Genomic DNA, 23,053 nt, shown 5'->3' with positions numbered 1-23,053 from the left:
CGCACTTCCATCTCAGGATGCAAAAACACGCCGCTAAGCATTCTGGGAAATAGTTCCCTCTCCTGCCTTTTTCTTCTTTCAGTTTTTTTTTTAAGTGCCAACCTAAAATACTCTAGATTTTTTCAACTCTTGGTGGTTTGACAAAATCTTCCACAAACTCACACATTTAGGTTCAAAATCTAAAACTCAACAAATTTATTTGACTTAAAAAGTAGATTGTAGACTCAACTAAACGTGGCGCAAGTGATGTCCTAAAAATTTCAATGATGCAATATATTTTTTGTTGAATGCATTCCGACATTCCGAAGCCTGATTTTTAAAAATGACATAACGTCCTCTTTCTTTTGGTTGTATCATCTGCAAAGTGTCCATTATGGATGTGACTCTGCAGCCTTCCTGCTCCAGCTGGAACCTCAGAGCCGCCATTTTGCAACCCATCTGTGGTTCGCACAGCAGCGGATGGATAGAAGCTAATAATAGCACAGCACCATCATTAATCCAACCTCATCTTGTGGGGAAAGCTACTCCTCCATCTGCGACTATGAATAAAGCTTCGACAGTGAAATGTGGATACTGACGTCTCTGGGCATGTGGGGAAAATAGTTGGCGAGCTGAGAATGAGGCTGCAGCACTGATGACATCACATGTTGAATGTAAACAATGACCTCTTCATTTTGGACGCACGAGATTTACTTATATTTGATCCTTTTATTGCAAAGAAATAAAAGTTTTTATCTGGATGAACATAGAGTCATTAAAAGTCAGACATGGTGTTACAATTATTCAAGTACATTTACTGGAGTAAAATGTACTTTTTACTTTTACTTGAGTAATTTGATTATGAAGTATTTGTACTCTTACAGGTGTAAAATTCCTGGATTTTCTACCCACTGAATGACAGACAAACACGTTTTAACCAAAAATTCACCAACTACGGACACATCTGGAGTTTCTGTTAAAGTTTTTTGTTGAAAGAAAAATTTTCTTTATATATTTTATATCATTTTCATTTTCATCCTTGAAATTTCCACTTAACTTTATATTTTGGTCTGTCTGATTATGTAATCTTTAAATATTAAATGATTGATAATTTGATAATTTATTCAGTACTTGAGTAGATTTTTTTACCAAATACTTCTTGATTAATTTGAATGGCTACTTTTTACTTTCACTTTGGTCAAAAAATATATTGAAGTAGTAATCTTAATCTTTGGATACTCTGACTGGGATATAGCTGTTTCCAAAGCTATGATATCATCATCTGGGCTTTAAATCACTGTTTAATGCAATAGTAATCACTCTATGTAAATTTATTAATCGGAAGTCATTGATAAACAAATCTCTGACATTTTCTGTCTCTCATTATTGTGTCTTCCATCAAAAAGAAATCATTTTGTTAATTCTAACTCACTGAAAACAAGAGAAGTGTCGACAGATGTAACTTCAGACAGGGAGAAAACAAAAGTGTCTTTTTATTTGGCTTAAATAAATTTAAAAAAAATAAGAAATTTTAATTTGTTTCCTAATTTCAGCTGCTGAACTTAAACTCATTCCTCCAAAATAAACAAAAGTAGACAAAATAAAAAAAGTAGACATATTTATTCATAGGTTTTTAATTCTTTATAATTTTCGTATATTAAAACAAACAACAACAAAAACATTGCATTTGCATGTAGAATACCCAAAATGTATTTTTCTTTCTAACTACTTTTTGCAACAAATTTTTAGTTATTAAAAAACAATCAAAACTTTTAATGCCCAACATGTTTAATAGGTGAAGCTGGCAGAGCTCAACCATACAGACTCAAAAAGGAAGAATACGAGTTTTATCAACAATATGTTAAATGAAAGGTAGTAGGTTAACTATCTTATTAACTATAGCTGACTATAAACTGATTTGAAGAAAAAGGTAACAAATAAACTAGTTTCTTCATATAGTTAAAACCAGATATTTAGATATAATACATAAAAACACCATCTGACATTAAATCTGTCCAAACTCGTCCTGCTTTATGTCATTTAGGATTATGTACGATTTTAATAGTCATTAAATGACAGAATAATAAAAGATTAATTCTTTTTAATTACTTTCTTCAATTCAGGTGTTTTCGTGCAATTAGATTTTACTGATTTTCTCAATAATCTGAGAAAACCTCAGTTGACAATGATCAGTTAATTACATAAATTATGGCAATTTTAAATTCAGCTTATTTTAAATTTGTGTTTTGCTGTAAAATTTGCACATAAACAGTTTCTGCAATGACAAGCCACTCAGAGAGGAAGAAGTCAGTAATCCTAAAGCAACATAAAATCCCCAGATTATAGATTACAGATGGAGTCAAACTTAAACTTTTGGACATTTATCCTCTGGTCAGTACTGTACATTTTGGAAACATAGATAATTTTATACTCTGTGCTGAAAGGTTCATTCTGATTTGCTGTCAAACATAAATAAAGGTGTTGTGTATTTTTATAGTGTGTTAAGATATCAAATTTAACTATAAATTTCCTCAAAAAAAAAAAAAAAAAAAAACAATTTATTCACACACATCTGGAGTTATAAAGCTAAACATCTAACAGGAGCAGACAAAGTTCAGTTATTACCTTTTCATCCAAATAAAGAGAAATTAAAATATACATTTAAAAAAAACCCTGCAAAGAAACCAACACTTCAGAGCATCTATCTACTGATTATTAGGTATCCTGTACATTTCTTCATAAAGACTGTGGGCTCAAATCCACCAACAGGGTCAGAAACACATTGTTTAATTAAAAGGCATCATTCTTTTATTATTTCTTTGTAAGCAGTGGTGGCTGCCTCTGATTATTGCTAATGACCAAGCAAAGCTTCCCCTCCCTGTCTGAGTATCTTCCATAAACTCACCGAGGTGAACTAAAGGTCGATCAGGTTGTAGCTGCATTAATTTTTACACATCTAAGAGGCTCACAGTTTTCAGACTCAACACCGGCCTGTTGACTGAAGTAAAACCCACAAAGACAGTGCACATCATCCAGCTTCACCTCTAGACATGTGAAAACAGAGACACAGCTCTGATACTTAAAAAAGGAATGCCAAAAGCTGAGGAACTGGTTTGCCACCGAGAGCTTCCTTCAGCAGAGGCTGTCCCAGTGCGCGCTCAGGTGCTGAGGTCATCTCAGCAAACAATAGAGAGAGAACATCGTCAGGAAATCAAAATGCTGCTCTGCTGAAACCAACAGAAAGACGCTGCGGTGGCTAAAGCGCTCCTCTGTTCCTTCTGCACTCCGTGTTTCACCTCAGTACCAGTACAAGTCCTTTTTATCCCCATGTCGCCCTGAAACAAAGAGGAAAAGATCATCAAGCAAAGTTAAACGGCTCTTAAAGGTGCAGGTACTCTGAAATTGTGCTCAAGTGAAAGTAGCACCACTTTGACTTGCTTTTATTCTAGTAAAAACAAAAAGTATCCAAATATTAACACGTGTAAAAGCAAAAAAGTATTTGGTTAAAAAAGTCTGGGATGATGATATCATCTGAGAAATAATATAATCACAGCAAAAGATACAAACTTCTATGTGAATTCTGATATTTCAAAGACTAAAAGTAAAAACGTAACACATACAAATACACAATTAAGTAATATAACACTTATAAACACTTCCTTTTAAAGTATAAAAGTCAATATTACATGAAGACTTACCAGGTTCGAAGCCTATTGGAGGGTCCACAGACTCCCTGTACCCCGCAGGCACCGCCCAGCCTGGAAGCGGGTCCGGCTTGGAGCTGGAGGCGATGGCGGCTCCCATCTCGCCCCGGTCGCCGTGCAGCAGGTTGAGCAGGGATGTCGAGTACTGCTGTCCAGTGAGACTCAGCCCGTCTGGGGACAGGGAGCACATGATGGTGGGCACCGCCGGCCCTTCTCTTGACCTGAACGAGTTCCAGGATCCTGGCGTCTCCTCCGCCGAGCTGAGGGTCAGGATGTGTCCCGTTAACGGGGGCACCGGGGCCTCGAAGTAAGGGGCGGACATGCTCCCCTGGCAGTTGTCTGAGCTCTCTGTGGGGTAAATGTTCACTCTGAGAATCATGTTTGATTTAAAAGGGGCAGTATTATGTGTTTTCCAGCCACATATAATCCTTCATATCAAATATAAATCACACTCTAAAGAGTGTATTTGACTTATTTACATTAATTTGATTTGTTTAGTTTAGTGATGACAACTTGCTGTTTTGTGTTGAATTAACTTGAAAGTTACACCTTTTATGCAAATGAACTTTTTACTTTGACTTTACTTGAAATAATTTAGTTCAACGCTGCGTTCGTATCCTACATCTGATGTTATGATGCAAGCTTCACCAGAAACAAATCCGGTACCGACCAGGCGACTTTGCAATTTAAATTTAAATTCTGCCTCTTTAAGAAGCTCCTTTCTGAAGCCCCACCTTCAGGAAGTCATCACAACATGGCTCCTCTATTAACAAACATTTCGCCATCATTGCACTGAGATGTACCTCCTATAATGAACTCAGCTGATGCACAGCTCCACCAGGTGTTTGCTAATTGCTGCTGGCTAGTCTGAAGGGACTGAGTGGGGCAGTGGTGCTCTGCAATGTGGAAGCTCAGAAACGTCTCCACGAGTTTTGTAAAAACCCAAATGGCTGCCATAGGAGATTAAAGGATTTCGTAAACGTGCATGAAAGAATCAAAGCAATACTCCAGATGAGAGAACGTCACTTTTATAACGTACTGCCTCTTTAAGTCATACAGTGACTCTTTTACATGCTCACCTAGTTTTACAGTTTTGCGGATTTTCTTTGACCTTAACCCCGACTCGTAGGCCTTGTTGGCTTTGCCCAGAGCCCTTGAGAAGTGTGCGTCCACCATGCTGCTAATGTCGCCCTTGAAGTACGTCAGGACGACGCTGTCAGGGTTCTCCTCCACCTTCACTGGTACCGGACTGTCTGTTCGCTCCTCCATGGGTCACCTGCTACTGAAAATTCACAAGTGGACAATCAGAAAATGCTTTTCGCATTTAATAATGTTTAAAAAAAAAAGCTCAAACTATTTTTAACTAGGAAAAATCACAATAAAACAGTGTTTTGCTGTCAGAAAACATGTTTATGTCATATCTGCTTTAAACTAGTTTAAAACTCTTTGCACTAAAACATAAAAAACACTTTGAACGATAGCAGTTACATACATTTATATCTTTGTTCTTTCTGTATATGTTAATCTTAATTTCTTTATTATCTTTGTGTGAAGATTCATACCTCTATGTTGATGTTACACCTGAATTTTCTGACAATAATGATATTTCTGTCTCTATTCTGTCTTTATGTTTTGTGTTTAGTCATGTTGAAGAATCCTGCTGGCAAGAAGCAAAAATTTGATTGAGAAATTATTTTCTGTACGGAAATGAAACAAGCATCAATCAAAAAATAATTAGACACTGTACAAGGAGAGTCATCTCTGTTTATTTGACCAAATATTTATATATTTGACCAAAAACAAAAGCATCAGGGATTTTGGCAGTGCAGAAATTAAACTCCTGTTACAATTGGTGACAAGCTTTTACCTTCCCATCTTTCTCATTTTAACTGCCTCCTCAGATTGTCTTTCATTTTCAATTTAACACCGCCGGGCCCAAAGAAACATGTCGGTGAAATTTAAAAATGATTTTAAATCTAAATCTCCAAGGGTTTTTAGCTTAACTTTAGTTTTATATACATCAGTTAAAATCTGTAGCTGACTGCAGAGTTTCTTTTTAAGGCTTGTAGGTCACGATGTTGCTCTTTTATCTCTTAAAAGATTTTTAAGTTTTATATTTCAGGACAATTTTAAACTAAATCTGAGCTCACCACAAATGAAATCAAGTTGTGCAAAAACATATAATTATGTTTTGTTTGTTAGAAATCCAGCAAATCTGCTTCTTCTCCAAACTCAATAATTCCCAACATGCTGCAAACTTTAAATTTAACTGAACTCTTGTGTTACCCAATCAACCCCAGCATCTGTTAACTTTAAGAAACGTACTTGTCTCACCCGTCTTGATGACTGACCAACGTTGAACAGGGAGCACAAGCTTGCATTGACTGGTTGATCTCCCCACCTCCCAAGAAAAAGAAAGAAAAAACCCAGCAGAACCAACAAGAAAACTGCAAAATCAGAGCATAGATTCACTTAGCTGCTATCGTTTTCAGAGTCTGCTCCTCAAAGAAAGCGTTTTACTCACAGAGCCTGCAGACTTACTGGATGATTTAGCTGGGGAGGGTTACAGCTATGATCAGAATGCTATCCAGCAGGTTCCTCAGGAGCCTGAACCGCAGCGCAATCAAAACATTCCTGGTTCAAACTGGCAGAAAGGTTTGCACAGTTTAACAACCACTCTCTTTAGATTTCAGCTGAATTACAACGTCAGATTCACAGAAACTGCTTTCAGCAAATTCTGAAGTTTTGTTTATTTTTTTGTCTCTTTGTTTGAAGAACCAAAGAGGATAGAATGCTCTGCTGTTCTTTCCCAGCTGGGATGAAAGCAGAACATCGCAACAAACTTCACATCCCTTCAATTTCCTCAAAACAAAGTTTCGTATAATTTATTGGGATAAATTACATGTGCTTTGCTTTGATCATCATAAAGCAAAGCACATCTGTAAAGGGAAAAGATTTAGGAAATAAAAACAAGTTGCACAAGTCAGACAACCTGCCTATATTGACAGCATCCCCAATCATCAATTTTCACACCATGGTTTTTAGTTTGAACTGCAGCCATTCCAAAGCACTAATTTGCTCTAAGCTAAACCGCTCTACGGTAGCTCCAGGTGTAACTTTAAATTCTTCATACAGGCAGTAAATAATGCAACTCCAATCAGGCATAATTTAAAATGTTTTACAGGAAAAATACAGGAGCTGAGAAACCTACAAAAACTGTAAAACCTACGTTAGTCGACTCTGATCCAACTAAATTAGTACAATTGGGAGAAATTAGCTGTATTAAGTTTTATTGTTTTATTAAGGGATACATGAGTAGAGGATGCAAACATAAATACAAACAGATATTCAACACTTTTATTAAAATTATAAAAATACTTTTGTAATGCAACTCAAGTCTATGATGGATAAAGTTTTTTCCCTATTTTTCTAAAGAGGTAAAAACTAATCTGAAACTGGAAAAAAACAATAAGTAAAAGTACAATAAGTAAAAAAAATACATCTGAAAACTAAAGAAAAACATCCAAATTTAAGGTTCAGTTGCTAAAAATTAAAACTAATATAGATTTCTTCTTAGTATTAGTATTTCAAAGTTGTACATTTGCCATGAATTTTATTTATCTGTTTTTTAAAAATAAAGAACTCCAAGTCAAGCAGAAGATAATCATGATCACATCTTTATTTCAGCAATAAATTACACAGGACACATCTTAGAAAAATAATATTGCATCAATTAAATTTTTGTATGTATTCACATTAAATTACCCAATTTTATCCTGCTACCAAAAATTTTAAATGATCTCTGATTCTCACAAGCTAATTAGTTCTCAGCAAATAAAATCTAATTAAAATAAATAATTTATTCAAAAATTAAAATCAAGCACAGTTCACTGTAGTTGTCTTTAGTGGAAACATACAGATAAAAAACGAATGAGCAGCAGTTTCTGTAAAACACATAAGAACGGTGATAGATGTAACAATATATAAACATGTTTATCTGTCTTGTTTTGAAATCCTTGAAAGTTCAGATTTTATACCTCTAGTATTGCTAAGCTAACCTAAAACATTTCCAGGTTCTATGAAATAAATTAAACCTAGTTCATTTTAGTGTACACTTCTCATATGTGACAATACTTTAAGGTGAAATGTTCATAACAGTAAGAAAAAATCCTGAGTAACAGAAATGTACTTTTTGTGATTTCTCCCTGCTCGTTATAAAAAATTACTTGTACCCAAATTTGTGATTGATTGGTGAATCTTGTCTCCCTGATTCAGAAGCTCACTACTGCCACCTAGCGGTGCGAGTGTTTTGGAGATTACGTGGAGTCAGTGACTTGGTGGAGGAGATGTTTAAGTCAGAGTGCATTAAGTCAGATTTGACAAGATTGCCTTTTTGTTACGAGCGTCCATTGTTACAGAGCGGCTCCAGTCTGAATGCAGGAATAAAAGAAAAATAATTATTCACACTGAAAACTCATGATTGTTGTGGGAATCAAATGCAGAATAGAGGAAAATACCTGAGGTTTCATTGACCCTGAAACGTCCACAGCAAAAATAACTTTTCCACTGTTTCCTCACATTTTCCTTCATCAAACAGTGAAACAAAAAAACAAAAAATCCTGGACAAAAAAAAACAACAAAATAGCTTATTATTACACATAGTGATAAAAAATAACTGTGCAGTAAAATCCAACAGCCTTATATTCACCTTGAAAAGAGTTGCAGATTGCAAACAGGTACGTCAAAACCACTCGTAGTGGTCCGAATGAAAAGAAGCCCAACGACCAGGTGAGGCCCAGCAGGACGGTGAGGCCGGCGACTGCTCTGAAGTCCTGCAGCGCACTGCGGCTCTTGGCTAGCGGTTTGTTGGCCCTCATTTTTTTGATCTGGATCAGAACCACGATGAACATGCCCATGTTGCCCAAGAAGATGAGGAGAATAAATCCCACCACTGTGACGTAGTAGACAATGTTATTCTGAATCCAACAGCTGTGGGAGTGGAGATGGAGAGAGAAAAAATTAAAGAAAGAGCCACACCATATAATGTTTGTGTTAGCTCCTTGCTGCAGGTCTTACAATTGGTCAGTGGACTTGAGCGCCACTCCTGCTTGTTCAGGTACAGAACTTCCATAAGCGTCTTTATCAATAGCGAGCACAAGGCTGACGATCACCAAAGGAATCCCTGTGGAAGCACAAAAGATTCACATTATGACGCTCTTGCAAGAAGAGCCTTAAAATAACATAAAAAGAAGAAATAAGAATATGTTAAAGGGAGATTATGCATTTTCCAGGCATGTTACCTCCAGTTTTCTAACACAAATTACAAGAATTGTCATTTCTAAATTCAACACCTTGAAATTGGCCTCTATCTGGTGCGTTCAAGATGCACATCAGCCACGTCAAAATCGCTCTCAGCGGTCATTAAAAGGAGGTTCCTTAGCATGCGTGCCCCTCAAACTCTTTTGTCTCCTGCATATTTCATCTTCATAAATGCAACATTTATTTAACATGATTCAGCGTTTTTGCTGGAAGGATTTGGATAGCTCAAATATCCAAAGAGGGGTGCTCTGGATTCAGGTTTTAAGCCCCCCTGGATCACTGCCACTGGAGTTATAAAGATTTCTCAAACATGCATGAAAGAATCAATCATGTTTCTGATCGATTATTTAGATTTACATTATAATACAATGTAAATCTAAAAAAATTCACTTTTACTTAATATTCCCCCCTTTAAAATTAGTTTTTAGTTCTTTCACACAAACCTGCACAGACTTGAATTGCAGGATTTCTTACTATAATTTAAATTTCTGATTGATTTGGGTACTTTAAGAAATAGAACTGATTTATAAAATCTGAAACACTAGTCCAAGAATAAACCCAAACAAAAGAGCAAATCTCTCACTCAAAGTCCACTCTGCAAAATGTTATTGAAAATTCAAAGTTTTTTCTCACCCCATCCAACAGCGCAGAATTTCAGTAAATAGGCTGGAACATAGGTGTTGAAAACCTTCACCAGTGCAAAGTACATGTGAAAGGCCTCCAGGCCCATCCAGGTGCAGGAAGCCAAGAGGAAATAGTGGAGAAAAGCAGCTGTTGTGATGCACAATGCGTAGTTGGAGAAGGATGAGAGCCACGAGTCGATGAGAAAGAGCATGGTCAAACCCAGCAGTGCAGTGGACAAGTTGATGAGTATTTTAGAGGGATAGTCCTGACGCAACTTCCTGCAGGAGAAAAAAATACTTCTTCTATGAAATTCAGATATGGGTGAATTTGTTAGCCAATCTGAATAATATGCAAAATGTTTTCTTTTGTTTTTATGGTAATAAAATCACACTGAAACATAAAAAAAACAACCTATAATTTAAGCAGTTTAGTGAGGAAAACCATGATGAAATAAAGTTTTAAACAAGCCTATCAATAGCATCATTGTTAACAAGATCAAGCTTTTATTATTTATACCACTTTAATCTGATGGGAGTATCTGAGCAGAAAAGTAAACCGTGCCTTTCTGTTTCTAAGGGGAATAAAAAGGACGTGACACAAAACTAATTTCTTTTAGATACAAGCAAGCAGGAAAGGTAAAGATCTGAAAAGCCATGTCATTAAAAGTTTTATGGGAACCATTTCTCTAGAACAAACATTAAAAGCAGTACAAGTTAAGCATTATTTATGAGGACTGATATGTCAAGTCTGCAAAGCTGTGGTAGAATTTTAAAAGTGAAATATTATGCTTTGGAAAATACAAACATATTCTTCACATTTTTTGCACAGTCTTTCTTAGAAAATGCAATTTTAGTCTGATAGTTTCTATCTAATTGTAGCTCCTTTCAGATCGAGTCTTTTTAAAGCATCTTGTCACTTTAAATCCTAATAAACTGCTGCTAGCTTCACGCAAAAGTAACAGTAGCTGTCACAAAATGTGTTGGTAGTTACTCACTCAAAAATAAGGTAGGTGAGCAATGTGATTCCTAGAAAGATGGAGGAAACACCACATCCCAGGTAAGAGATCACTGAGAGAATCCGGTCATCTTCGGGGTCCAGTGGGCCTCGGCTTACATCCTGAAAATTTGATTTCACTCACCATTAAATCACACTTTAACGTAATCATTTGTATCTCTAAGTGCAGTGAAAGGGACTGTTGCCAAGCACTTTGATTTAATTTACAAATATTAAACATTCTTAAAGTTTGTTCTTTATTTCTTTAGACTTTTCCGTGATATTACACAATGAAGCTGTGAGTTTGAACATTGATCTGACTCCTGTGTTATTAAGGCAAATGTTGATTTAATGCTTAAGGATAATTTCCTCATCTCAATAAATGTGTTTGAGCAGAATTCATTGTGATGTTTAACAAAATTCATCATCAGATCAGAAATTTTGTCCAAGCAATTTGAAACAAGAATTTAAATAATTCCAAAGTGAAATAAGTAGTAATTTTAACTTGATATTGTGAGTAAAATAAAAGAGAAATGTGTGCTCTTTCACTAGATAAGGTCATTTTTTTTCTGGCATATTGTGAGATAATGATTTGGTTTAAACTGCAGCATTAAAGATTCAAGATTGATGTTTAGACAGCTTGTCTCTCGTTAAGTCAACTTCATGAACTTTAATTTCTGAGTTAAAACAAAAAACACTTTCCTTATTGACTTTAATCACATTTTCAAGGCAGCAGGTGGACTTTCATTTTCAAGATAAACCACCTTCAAATGTTTTACAGTGTTGGGCCTTCACATTGCTTTGTCTTAGTCTATGCAAACTTTCAAACATAAAAAGTAAACTAGAGCTGAATATCATCTGTATTCTCTGTTGTTTTCATAGTTTGGGTGCAGGAATTTTTTCTTGTTGGGTTTATTTATAATAAATGCTCAGTTTTGTCTCACCAGCAGGACACCAAAATGTGTGAGGTGATCACACAGACAGCTGGTCTGATGATGGGAAATGTTCCGGGTTTCACAGCCGCTGCTGCTCCAACCACCAAGATCACCTGAAAGTACACACACACACACACACACACACACACCACACACACACACACACACGCACGCACGCACACACACCAGCATGAACACACACAAACACACCCTCTTTATCAAACCTTCTTATCAACTCAGTAAAAAACCCATATGAATCCCAGTTGTTCCCTAACAAGGCTCAATTACAGTAAATCCAACCGTAAACACACGGAGGATAATAAGCAAAGATCAACTCACCGTACTTTTGGAAAGCCCAGAACACACACTTTGACTGTAAACAGAGGAAAATGTTGGTCATGTCAGAGAAAACACAGAGGAAATCTTTGCTCTCGCTGACAAACAAAAAGTAATGTTTATACCCGTCTGGTTTCTTCATGCTTGAAGGTCACCACCACTCGTTCCTTCAGGTTTATAACTTGGCTGTTATTGACGCTGGCAGAAACTACAAACGAGTTCAACGTCCAATTTCCATCAGTTTCATTGATTAAGTAGGGGTCCTGTTAATAAAAACACAACACTTGTTACCATCGTAATCAGTAGAAAATATCCTTCACCGATATATTTTTACGTAAATTTGATATAGTAAGATAAAAATTGTACTTAAATCTACATTTTTTTACATAATTTCTCTGTTTTCTTCATAACAATACTAATCGAGCTTGTTTGTGTGAAATAAGAAGAGATTTCTGTCTCTGAACAAAGATAGCAAAAGTCGTGTCACTTGTTTATTAGATCTGAAAGCCAGAGATGTAAAACGAAAAGGTTTTACAGAAAGTCAACACACTTCACTAAAAAAGCACTTTAAGAAAAAAAAGCCCAGGAAAGAACTTAAATGTCTCTGACATGTTTTGACTTCAATGTGATTTTAGTACATTTGGACATGAGATCAGCAAATGTAGTATTTACTAGCGGAAAATGAGAAATGGTCAAACTAAGAAAAACTTGCAGCGCTTTCAGACCTCAAATAAGGCAAAGGAAACAAATTTATTTAGAAACAACAATATTAATGTTTTAACTCAGCTCAGAAATCAATATTAGGTGGAATAACCACAAGGATTTCAATAGGGTTCAGTGCAGTGAGCTCTCATAACTTCTTTTTAATGAGAGAATCAAAATAGGTAATAAATCACCTGAAACAAGTCGGGCGCTCCATAAAAATGAAACTGCACTCGTGTTGTGTTTCTGACTCCAGGTGGGAAGAAGCTGTTGATCTCAGCGGGCAAGGAAATAGCCGCGTTTGTTTCTGCAAGTGGTTTGCTGACGAAGCTCTGGTTAACAAATATCTACAAAATAAAAATAAAAACATTTTAGCTGAAATGTTCTGATCTCCACATAGAAAACCTGTTTGAGTGTAAAATGATGCACTACTGAGTCAGGAAAGAGCAGGTAACTATTGTTGTTATGCTCTTCAGTTTTTCCAGCGCTGTAGATCATTGAAGTGTATTGAGTGACAGTCTTATTACAATCATACCAGCTTACCTCGGGGTTCATTGTAGATGACAGAGACACACCGAAGGTGAGGCCACTGAACTCCTCTGGATCGACATTAATCATGGAAAGGGCAAGCGCAGGAGATTTGATATTTGTAGATTCCCCTTGAAATTCCATACTGTTCCCCATCTGGTCTGTAAGATGAAGGACACTTTCCCAAAGAATGAAAAAGGGAAAAAATGAAAAAGTCACAGAAAAGTGATGAATACAATTGAGCTTTACTCTTTCTCCTTACATGTCGGCGACTGGTGTGACGTCAGTTTCAGAAAGCAGGATGTTGGCCACGATGTTGACAATGTCAGCACCAACTTTAGGTTCGATGATGCTTACGTCAACCACTTCACTCAGCTTCTCCATCACCAATCCCAGCTCAGAGGAAGACAGCTGGGAGTTATTACTGAGCTGAACATCTACGAGGTCCCGAATTATGTCCACAACCGCTGCTGCATTATCTAAAAATCGTTCATACCTGTGTTATTTATGGCCATGTTGTTTCACCTATAGGAATAAATTAAAGTGTGTGCGGCTGATTCTCTTACCAGGTGTGACTGTAATGTTGCTGAGGTCTGATATTGTTGCAAACTTGTCACAGTTTGTCATATTAGGCTCTTCCCAGCAGGTCGTATCAGTTTCAATGTTGAGTTTACTAAATAAAATGGAAGAAAATTTGCTATTTGTTTTGCATTTTTACATATTTTGACTGAAGGTTGTAAAGAACAGCAGCATTAATAATAATAAAACTGTCCTCTGCTGATTATGAGCTCAACAGGCATCTACCCAACGTTTATTGACAGACCGTAAAAATCATCAGTACACAGTAATATCGTTAGATAGTGCATGACACTGAAGCCTTTAATTACAGTAATGATTCATGATCTTTAAAATGATTTCCTGTTCAGGATGATAGAGATGGAGCTGTAATGGCTGAGGGAATAGTTTACATCATGCTGCTCTTTAATTTAATTGCTGGAGGGCCTCAGTTTAAATATAGCAAAATGCAAAATATTTTCAGCTTTTGTACACAAGTGCAAAATAAACATTTGTAATGACTGAAACTCTGATCACAGCTTAGTCAGTAATATATTGTATAAAATTATAAAACACAGGCTTTCCACTGTAGGAAAGAAAGCTTTTTGCAGAGCATGTTAACATCTCATCATGTTTCATTTGCATCAAAATGCTGGTATAAAACAGATCAGACAATGATTTTCCCCTGCAAACCAAGACTGGCCACTTCTTACCAAAGTCTGTAGGCTCGATTGGATACTGGTGTCCTGCATCCCATCTCTGCAGTGACTTGAGGAAATGTTTCTGGCCAAATGTATTGGCCATACAATGATGAGGTATCTTCTTCTAAACAGCTTTTTGGCTCTAAAAGAGAAGAAATAAAAGGATTAGACTGCATGAATTAGATTCTTTTAACATAAAAATAATTAAATTTGATAAAATTACAGTATGAAATGACATTGTTTTATGTTTCTGACATAAAACATTCAATTTGCTGCAATAATGTCATAAAAATGAACTTGAAATGGTATGACACTATTGCAAAATACTGTTTTATATTTCAGAAACACAGCTTACCTATGTGTTTGATTAATATATTTGTTGTCTGAATTGCAAAAGATCCTGACGTCAAGGCAGAACGAATTAATATCTCAACTTCACCCACATTGTTCTTGTGATACTCTTGAACATGGAAGGTGCAGTTGTATCTATAGACAATAAAGGATTAGCATGAAGGCCACAAACACAAAACTAAACAATAAATCTAAAGGATAAGAATGTGCTAAAAACAGCAGATTGACTTTTATTCACGTACTGATTCTGTTTGCTGATGGGAGTCTGGAAAACAAGAAAGCAGAAATTTTACTTCATTTAGATAAAACAGATTGATACAAATTTCCATCTGTAGATGTGATTTGTCTTGTTTCTTTACTTGAATGCATACTCACCACTAAGCCAGTGTACTTTCCCATGCTCCTGTAAAATATGAATCGGTTAAAGACAGAGCCAAGTTTAAAATATTAAAATCTAGAAGACTAATTGTGCCCAAAGACTGCAGGAAAACCCACCTGCCATAACCTTCTTTTATGATAAGATTCACCACACTCATACTGTTATTGGCCTCAAGCTTTTCTTGCAGCTTTAAGGAAAAGGGATAATGTAAATGTTTTTGCGAATATAACTTTTCTCAGTGATTATATTAATGTTCTTACCCATTCCTCGATGACATCTGTAGGCTTCGACAGGTTTGTTTTTATGAGTAAAGTCAAATTAACTCGAAAAAACTGATCTGGCATGACTGCAAAAGGAGAAAAATGGAATAGGTTACATTATACACTCTATGCTTACATTTTAAATATTTTTAAATACATTGCAGTTTTAAGTTGACTACATTTCTTCAGTGAGAAAAAACATGGGGAAAATTGCTGTTTATTCTATATGTATTATACCATATCGGTCAGGAGAAGTGGGATGGAAATGCAGGAAATTTGACAATGAGAAGCTTTTCTACCATGTAATAGTAATTCTACCAAATCATTACCTACCTAGTACTCAGAACATGGAAACTTTAGATTTGGAAAAAATAAGAAAAAATCTTCTGCTTTCAGCAAATTCACATTCATTGATCCCAAAAGGGAAATTAAATGTTGTTTTAATTCATTAAATGAATGAACTCCTGTAGCAGTTTGTACTGCAGCTAATTTGAAGAAGCCTCTGACTAAAGACAAATGAAAGACTAAAGATCCCAAACACATTGAAATGTTTGTCAGCCACTAAGAAATTAATCTGAGATCTATTTTGTTCAACTGTAAATCATATTTCATGGAGAACTAACCAACTGTTACAGTCCGATCCACAGGTTCTCCTGTCGTTGAAAACTTAGGCCTTAGCAGTGTGGTCTCTGTAAACAAAATTAAATGCAATTATTAAAAGTTAACAGATGCTTCTATTAAAGTTTAGAAGAAAAAAAATCACAACCTCACCTGAGGTGGTTGATGGAGGCATAATAGTTGGTGGTGGTTCTGTCACATGAGGGGAAATCACTAAAAGACAGATCATGATTCATCAAATATCAGCCACTGAAAAAGAAAAGTGATCCACATCCTCTTGTAGCACATTATGTAAGAATATTTTAAAAATTTGAAAACATATTGATTGGATTTTTAATGTCTGGGAATTCACCCAGAAAACAACCAACAAAGGAAGATGAAAATGTATTGAGCCTTTATGACAACATCACTTAATCATTCAGTGATGGACATTGGAAGTGAACAGAGCGAATGAAATTGTTTTCCAAAGTTGTTTTAGGCAGTTTATTCGTGGCTTCTACTTGTTCGAGTCAAACTAATTTGTCTGTGAAGGTAACACACCTGGATTGGGCCCCCAGACGGTGGCATTAGCAAAAGTTAGGAATAGCTAGTTCACACCTCCTCCTCCCTTCTGATGTGTTGCTCTAATTACCGACTTTCAATTCACACCACATGATTTATATAAACAGCGTTTCTGTTTAAACTGGAGTGGCCTTGAAAACCTACAAAAGACGAGATGCTAACCAGGTTTTTCCATACAGGTTACAACATGACAGCGTGGCTTTGTCTTCACGTTGAAGATTAGATGCATCATGCAATATTTAATATATTTTTAATCACACTTACTCAGAACTATATGAACTTTAATCTTCTGACCTTGTAAAAAGAGTTCAATCATTACACCGAGCGAACTCAGTGTATTGAGTTCCTCATTAAAAGTTATGCATTAAACTGACAAGTTTGGTTTCCATCCTTTTCTGTTGGTGCAGCCGATCGTGCAGCACCCCATGACTGTCTTTAAAGTGAAATCACCTAAATAAAAGCGATTTTAGGCTACCAGATGAATGTTTTTAGACTGGCTTTAATGGTGGGAAAATTTCTGAAGAGCGTGACGTCATGCGAAAAAGGTCAATATCCAGAGTTGACATTTCAGCCACATTAAAACATTACATCATGCTGATAAAACACCAGAAAAAAAAGTGAAGCAGTTACTGAATGTGCTTAAATCAACATTCCCTTTAATATTAATAATTCTCCATGCGATTGCTGGGTGTGATTAATGATCTGCAGCGTATTGGAAGACCTGGGCTCACCGGCAGGAAGTACGGCGATGCTGTCCTGGACAGCTTCCGTGGTGACGAAGTCGAAAGAGAAGTTCGTACTCAGGAAGGCAGAAATGTCCGTCTGAACTGTTTTTACGTCTGCAGCAGGATCCACGCTCACATAGACCTCACAGCCGAAACTAGAGGGCAAACATGAGAACATGTCAACAGATTATTAATGTATATATAGTTATACCAAGCAGCACATTGTTTTTATATTTTCTGACAATCTCACCATTTCCTACAGACTCGGTTAGACTTTTTTGCCAAATCCTACAAAGCAGAAACAGTTGGAAATCTTTACTTAAAAGTGACATGTGTTTGCAATTTGTTTAAGAAAAAGAAGATTATTTAGTTATTTATGTTTTCATGAACATGTAGTATTTATAGGCGTACCTCGTCTGGCTGCACTTGGCATGTTGGGCTGTCGGGAAACACAGTTGGGTCAAATTTAAGTCTGTCACCTTTTATTTGTTTGTTCCTTAGTACATTTTGTACTCATAATTTTAAAGAGGATTTACTATTAAACATCTTTTTGGATTATGTACTCAGCTAAATCTAGACCATAGATTTATATGCTTACAACAAAATGAAACCATCATTAAATTTCCTGCAATTGTTGAGTAAACCAAACCATAAAAAAACTATAAAACCCCATTCTGTGTACTTTTACTACAGTAGTTGTTCCATGACTGTAGTTTGAGAAGAGAAAGTGTGTTACCTTTCAGATGAAATGTAAATGTCGTGGACAGAAATGTTGTTGGGGAAAACATTCATAAGCTGAAAGACAAAAAATGATTCTCAACAAATATTACTGTTTTAGTCACATTATTACAAATCTGTTGTGCTTTTCAAATATATTTGGCTTAAATTAATACATTACAGATTTCTTAAATCTTTCAAGTGTTAAAATAGTTTTATTACTAGACAAAAAGAACCAGAGTAAGAACAAGATAATGGTTTTGAAGTTTATTAATTAAGGTGAAAGCTATCCAAAACCTATGTGAAAAATAATCAATCTCTTACTAAATCATTACTTTTTATGAACTACAATTTTTGAAAGCCTTTGTTCCGCTTGACTTAATCACTCTCAAACTTGCAGAATCCAAAAATCATCTCATTAATACCCATCTAATGACCTGGAGCATTAAAGGGTTTTAAAAAGTAATCATGCCTTTACTTAAGGAAACAAATTTTCTAATTTATCAACATGAAAATGTTTACAAAAATAAGTTTTGGGGACTCCAGTGAACAACAGTGAGAGTCATTATTAACAAATCGTTGGTGTATCTTCCCAGGAGTGACACATCTGCCAAAATTACTCAAAGAGCGCATAAATAACTAATCCAGGAGATTACACAAGAAACTAGATTCTAGATAAAACATTATCTAAAGAACTAAATCGACTTTCACAGTAATTCATGTAATAATAATTATCTGAATAATTTAAGGCCATCATAATCTGCTGACAGATTATTCAAATTTCACCTCCTATTAGTTGGTCAATCATTTGCGACTGTGCATTTTCCCATTGAGGGACAATTTGTTTGTTTTTATTCTATTCCATTCTATTAGTTACACCATAAACTCCATCAATTTTACACTCTTCTTCCATGCACTTTAAAAACAGAGCATAAGATTTGACAATAGGTTGAAAATGTGTTCTTTACATTTAGATTCCCGTATCGACATGCATGATAAGACAGTGTGACAGCAGATGTTTGTACCCAGTTTCTTGTGATTCCTTCCAGAGCCAGTGAACAGTTTTCAGGACTGTTGCGGTCGGTTGCGGTCACCCACATTTTGATTTTGTAATTAGACCAGCCTTAAAAATAGAAAAAAAGGAACCGTGTTAGATCCATTAATGGGGTCATGAACCTCAAAATGAGAAAAGTCAGAATGTTTCTTCTTTGACTCCAAAGTCAGCAAAATAGGGATTTCAAACAGTAGATTTGCAGGATTGTTAAAGTAATCATGCTTCTTGCACCTTTCTGCACTTTGTCACATTACATCTACAAACTTCAAAGTGTATTTTCTGGCCGACTGCGAGTTACTTTTTTATATTTTAATTAAAAACCATTTTGAAACCATAACTTTTTCTCCATTTCACCATTATAATAGATGTTTTGTTTGTTTTTCACTTACAAGAGCAGTACTGTGTTTTTCCAAGCACATAGCATCATTTTATGGCACAATCAAGTAACGATCTTAACTTGAATTGTTAGAAAAATGCAATATATATATCAAATTTGACTTTACTTTGTAATTTAACACTTTGAATTTGGGCATCTGTCACTTTAAAAACTCCTGCTCTTTCTGAAACTCCACCTTAAGGAAGTTTTCACAACATGGCTCCTCTGTTAACCCTTTAGCAACGTTTTACCAGCGTTTCACTGCAAAGTAGCTTCTGTAATGACCTCAGCAGATGTGCCACCAGGTGTTTGCTAATTGCTACTGGCTAGTCTAAAGGAACTGAATGGTTGCCATGGAGCTTAAAGGATTTCTCAAACATGTATCCAAGAATTAAGACAACATTCCATGATTTTTGATGGGGGAATAACACTTTAACATGAAGAAAAGCTCAAAAATGTTGCCCCTTGCAGTCCCAGTAAATTACAGTGAAAAAATGAGAAACAGTGTTTCAGACAGACTTAGATCAACATTTATATCAGTGAAAATAAAATCCTATATTTACCACAGGTCAGACTGTTGTCGGGGACAGGAGGACAGTCATTCTTCCACTGCCGCAGATCCCAGCTCACTACATCTCCGTCTGCACAGCCCAGGCTGCTCACCTCCTCAGCGCTCCACTCCTTCCCCCACATCCTGAACAAACCTATCTCACCAAGCAAGTTGTTCCCGCTCTCTGGCCTCAGTTCACCGTTAGGGAGAACATTGTGAGAAACCCCCAGAGTGAGAGTGCCGTTTTGTGCCAGCTGTTGCTGAGCATCATCTGAATAAAAACCTAGATTTTTTACTGTGTGTCCATTTAAGTACACCTTCAGCCTCTGGTTTTTACCAGACCATGTGAGACAGATGGAATACCATTTCTTTAATGAGAGGTCCTCACGTACTTGGTATTGTTTTCCTAAATGCCAAATTTTTAAATGTGAATTATTGCCTTCAATTCCCAACTCTTTCCGTTGTTTAGATCTATAAAGAAAGCCTGTCCATGTTGCTGAACTTGTGCGTTTTAAACGAATGCAGATGCTCAGATCCGTCAGAGCTGGAACGCTCACTTCCGGGTGGAGCTGCCACAAACATGGAGGCCCGTCAAACTCCAACTTCTTTCCCCACAGACTGGTGCTGGCAGAGTTGGCTGATGAAAAAACGCACAGAAAAGACTAGTGAAGACTTAAAGAAAAACAGTTTTGACCTCAGAATACATCTGACGACGTAGAACATTAACAAAATAGTTATATAAGAACTTACACATCTGTAAATACAGAAAACATTAATAAAATGAGTGATTTTTCTAAATGCATGCAGGCAAACAACACATTAAAACAAATGACAACAAATAAACCTGTACATTTAGTGCAGTAAAGTAGCATACATATTTAATGGCACAATGAATATTATATTCTTTTTTTTTTTTTTTAAAAGCAGTAAAAACTCATAAGATTTAAAAATATTCTGAAAGCAGTCATTTTTAAAAATATTTCTTACTATCAAGGCATCACACAAGACATAGATGATACAGGATAAAAGCAGTGACTCCTCAAAACCTCTGCAATGTACCAAGTGAGCACTCCTGTCACTCCGACAATCATTTCACCATAAATCAACAATCATTAAATGTGCCACACAAGTCTTTCTTCACCAATTCAATCTGCCACTTTTAAGAAACACATTATTTGGCATAAAATCATTATCATCAAATTCATATTTGTTAAATTAAAGACGTTATTTGATCTAACAACATCACACGAACGTCTTTCTCCTTGGGCTTAATTTAGTTTTCAGTATGGTTTATTATTCTGTGTTGATTCACGATCTTGGAAATAATATCTTATTTCCAAGATCTAAATTTCACTCTCTCAATTGTCTTTCCTGTTATCCTACAGGATCTTTTCTGTTTCTTTTCATAACTTTGAATTTGATCGTTATTCTTGCTCATGGTGTTACTCGAGGATCTTTTTCTTTTCTCAATTCATAAATTTTTTTTTTCCCATTTTCTTCATTTTGTGTAGCCTTAATTTTTTATATTAGCTTGATTTGTTGTTTTAAGTGTTTTTATTGTTATATTTCTGTTTGAAGCACCTTTAGTCAAATTAAATGTACTTGATAAATAAAATGTACTTGAACTGATCAAGATACCTTCAAGTTGTCATTTCCAAAACAAAGCCTGGTCTGCAGAGTAATAAATACATTTGAGGACACATTAAAAAATACTTTTTCTAAGCACTCAATTCACTTGTTTTAATTCATAAAAACATATACATGACATCATACTTCAAAGGTGCTACTTTGGGCAATTTATTTAATCTTACCTGAATTTAGAGGACACAGTGACATCAATATAGACAAACAGATGATCAGAAAAATTAAGCTTCTCATTGACGTCATGACAGCAATAATTGAAACAAAATTTTGGGACTTCTTCAGCACTCAGGTGTTCATCTGCATTAAAAGAGCAGGAAAACCTGTCATGTTTTATCCATTTGCCTTCTCATCAAGAAAGAATAGCATGCAAAGAATTTAGGATAACTAAATTGAGTGAAATAAAATGAGACTTACCATTACGTTCTCACTTTCTAAGGAAGCGTTTTGCCAGAAAATGAGCTCTCACTTCACTTATCAAGTGAGAATCTGTGTGAATCATGACAGCTGGCAACTGTTCCTTTATTACTCTATGAGCACATCTCCACACCCACTCCCTTTAGTTTCTGGAGTTACTCATTAATCACAAGCAATAAAATTAACCAACAAACATGCTATTGTTTGACAAAAAACTTCATTAAACAAACAAAAGAAATTAATAGTTTTGATGTTGCATAAAAGTTGTGAATAAAAGTCAAAGCTGAAAATTTGCAGTTGGTGCGACGACAATATATCTCTGCATCTCGTTGCACAACAAACCTGTAAGTGTTTCAACTGCTTCTGCAAATACATGACTTAAAGCAACAGAAAACATGGTTTGTCATTTCATTTGTGTCATTAGTCATAGTGACGCCCACATCATGCGGATGTTACTATGTGCTCCTGTGCGTGTGTTTGTGTGTAGGTTTTATCAAGTCATGAGTTCAGCTTAATACTCTCGTGCTTTGAGTTTTATCTTCAAGCGATAACTGTCCAAACAAACCTAATTGGCTTTTCAGTGACATGTCCAATGGCTTTCAGCTGTAAAGAACTGAAGGCAGGCCAAGATCATCACAACAATGAAGCAATTTAACAATCAGTGTGTATTAACAGAATTGTTACACTCATGTTTTCTAACCAGAAAGGTATATTTTTAAGCAAAAGGTAACTTTGAGTAATTTTTCCTCCTCCTTCTCCATTTTTCTTGCTCGATACTCCCATCAAGTGGCCAAACCTTGCATTGCAACCTTTTGTATTGAAAGAGTTTATGAACTTTTCTGTCATCCACACCAGGAGCCCAGGCTTTACCAAGGTGTTGCTTGCAACAGAATCAAAGATTTGACCCCAGAAATGGGGTCACACTCTGACACAAACAAAGCCTCTTTGTTGAGCTAAGAGCCGCTAACAAGGAACTCATTCATCTATTTTTATCCCCTTCCCTTTTCGTCTCAGTGGTCAGGAGTAAA

At 35.9% G+C, this 23,053-nt stretch overlaps 2 protein-coding genes across 5 annotated transcripts; both read right to left on the bottom strand.

Annotated features, from left to right (window-relative positions):
- Positions 1-1,580: 1,580 nt before the first annotated feature.
- On the bottom strand, positions 1,581-6,205 carry LOC129360821 (transcription cofactor vestigial-like protein 3). 4 transcript variants are annotated; one of them, XM_055031258.1, is made up of 4 exons: positions 6,009-6,205; positions 4,763-4,965; positions 3,678-4,031; positions 1,581-3,314 (listed from the first exon to the last, which is right to left on the bottom strand). In XM_055031258.1, the coding sequence occupies exons 2-4, from the start codon at positions 4,950-4,952 to the stop codon at positions 3,277-3,279; spliced, it is 582 nt and encodes a 193-aa protein (XP_054887233.1). In that variant the 5' UTR covers positions 4,953-4,965; positions 6,009-6,205; the 3' UTR covers positions 1,581-3,276. The 4 variants fall into 4 exon arrangements, with proteins under 4 accessions (XP_054887233.1, XP_054887236.1, XP_054887232.1 ...); XM_055031261.1 differs by having other exon boundaries at positions 4,763-4,962; XM_055031257.1 differs by having other exon boundaries at positions 6,018-6,205.
- Positions 6,206-7,365: 1,160 nt separating this feature from the next.
- Positions 7,366-22,077, bottom strand: LOC129360574 (adhesion G-protein coupled receptor G6-like). Its single transcript, XM_055030896.1, has 29 exons — positions 22,026-22,077; positions 21,779-21,908; positions 19,981-20,604; positions 19,013-19,110; positions 18,007-18,065; positions 17,682-17,709; positions 17,521-17,558; positions 17,277-17,425; positions 16,138-16,197; positions 15,990-16,055; positions 15,367-15,452; positions 15,223-15,293; positions 15,103-15,130; positions 14,970-14,992; positions 14,732-14,862; positions 14,389-14,518; positions 13,687-13,793; positions 13,383-13,599; positions 13,136-13,298; positions 12,787-12,939; positions 12,016-12,153; positions 11,894-11,927; positions 11,564-11,667; positions 10,621-10,742; positions 9,636-9,904; positions 8,760-8,865; positions 8,392-8,672; positions 8,201-8,302; positions 7,366-8,113 (listed from the first exon to the last, which is right to left on the bottom strand). The coding sequence occupies exons 2-29, from the start codon at positions 21,852-21,854 to the stop codon at positions 8,049-8,051; spliced, it is 3,528 nt and encodes a 1,175-aa protein (XP_054886871.1). The 5' UTR covers positions 21,855-21,908; positions 22,026-22,077; the 3' UTR covers positions 7,366-8,048.
- Between the last annotated feature and the right edge of the window lie 976 nt (positions 22,078-23,053).

This window comes from Poeciliopsis prolifica, unplaced genomic scaffold, assembly GCF_027474105.1.
Source record: "Poeciliopsis prolifica strain line A6 unplaced genomic scaffold, Auburn_PproV2 SCAFFOLD006, whole genome shotgun sequence".
NCBI classification, from domain to species: Eukaryota; Metazoa; Chordata; class Actinopteri; order Cyprinodontiformes; family Poeciliidae; genus Poeciliopsis; species Poeciliopsis prolifica.
Note: the sequence above shows the minus strand (reverse complement) of the source record. Positions and strands in the feature narration are given on the sequence as shown.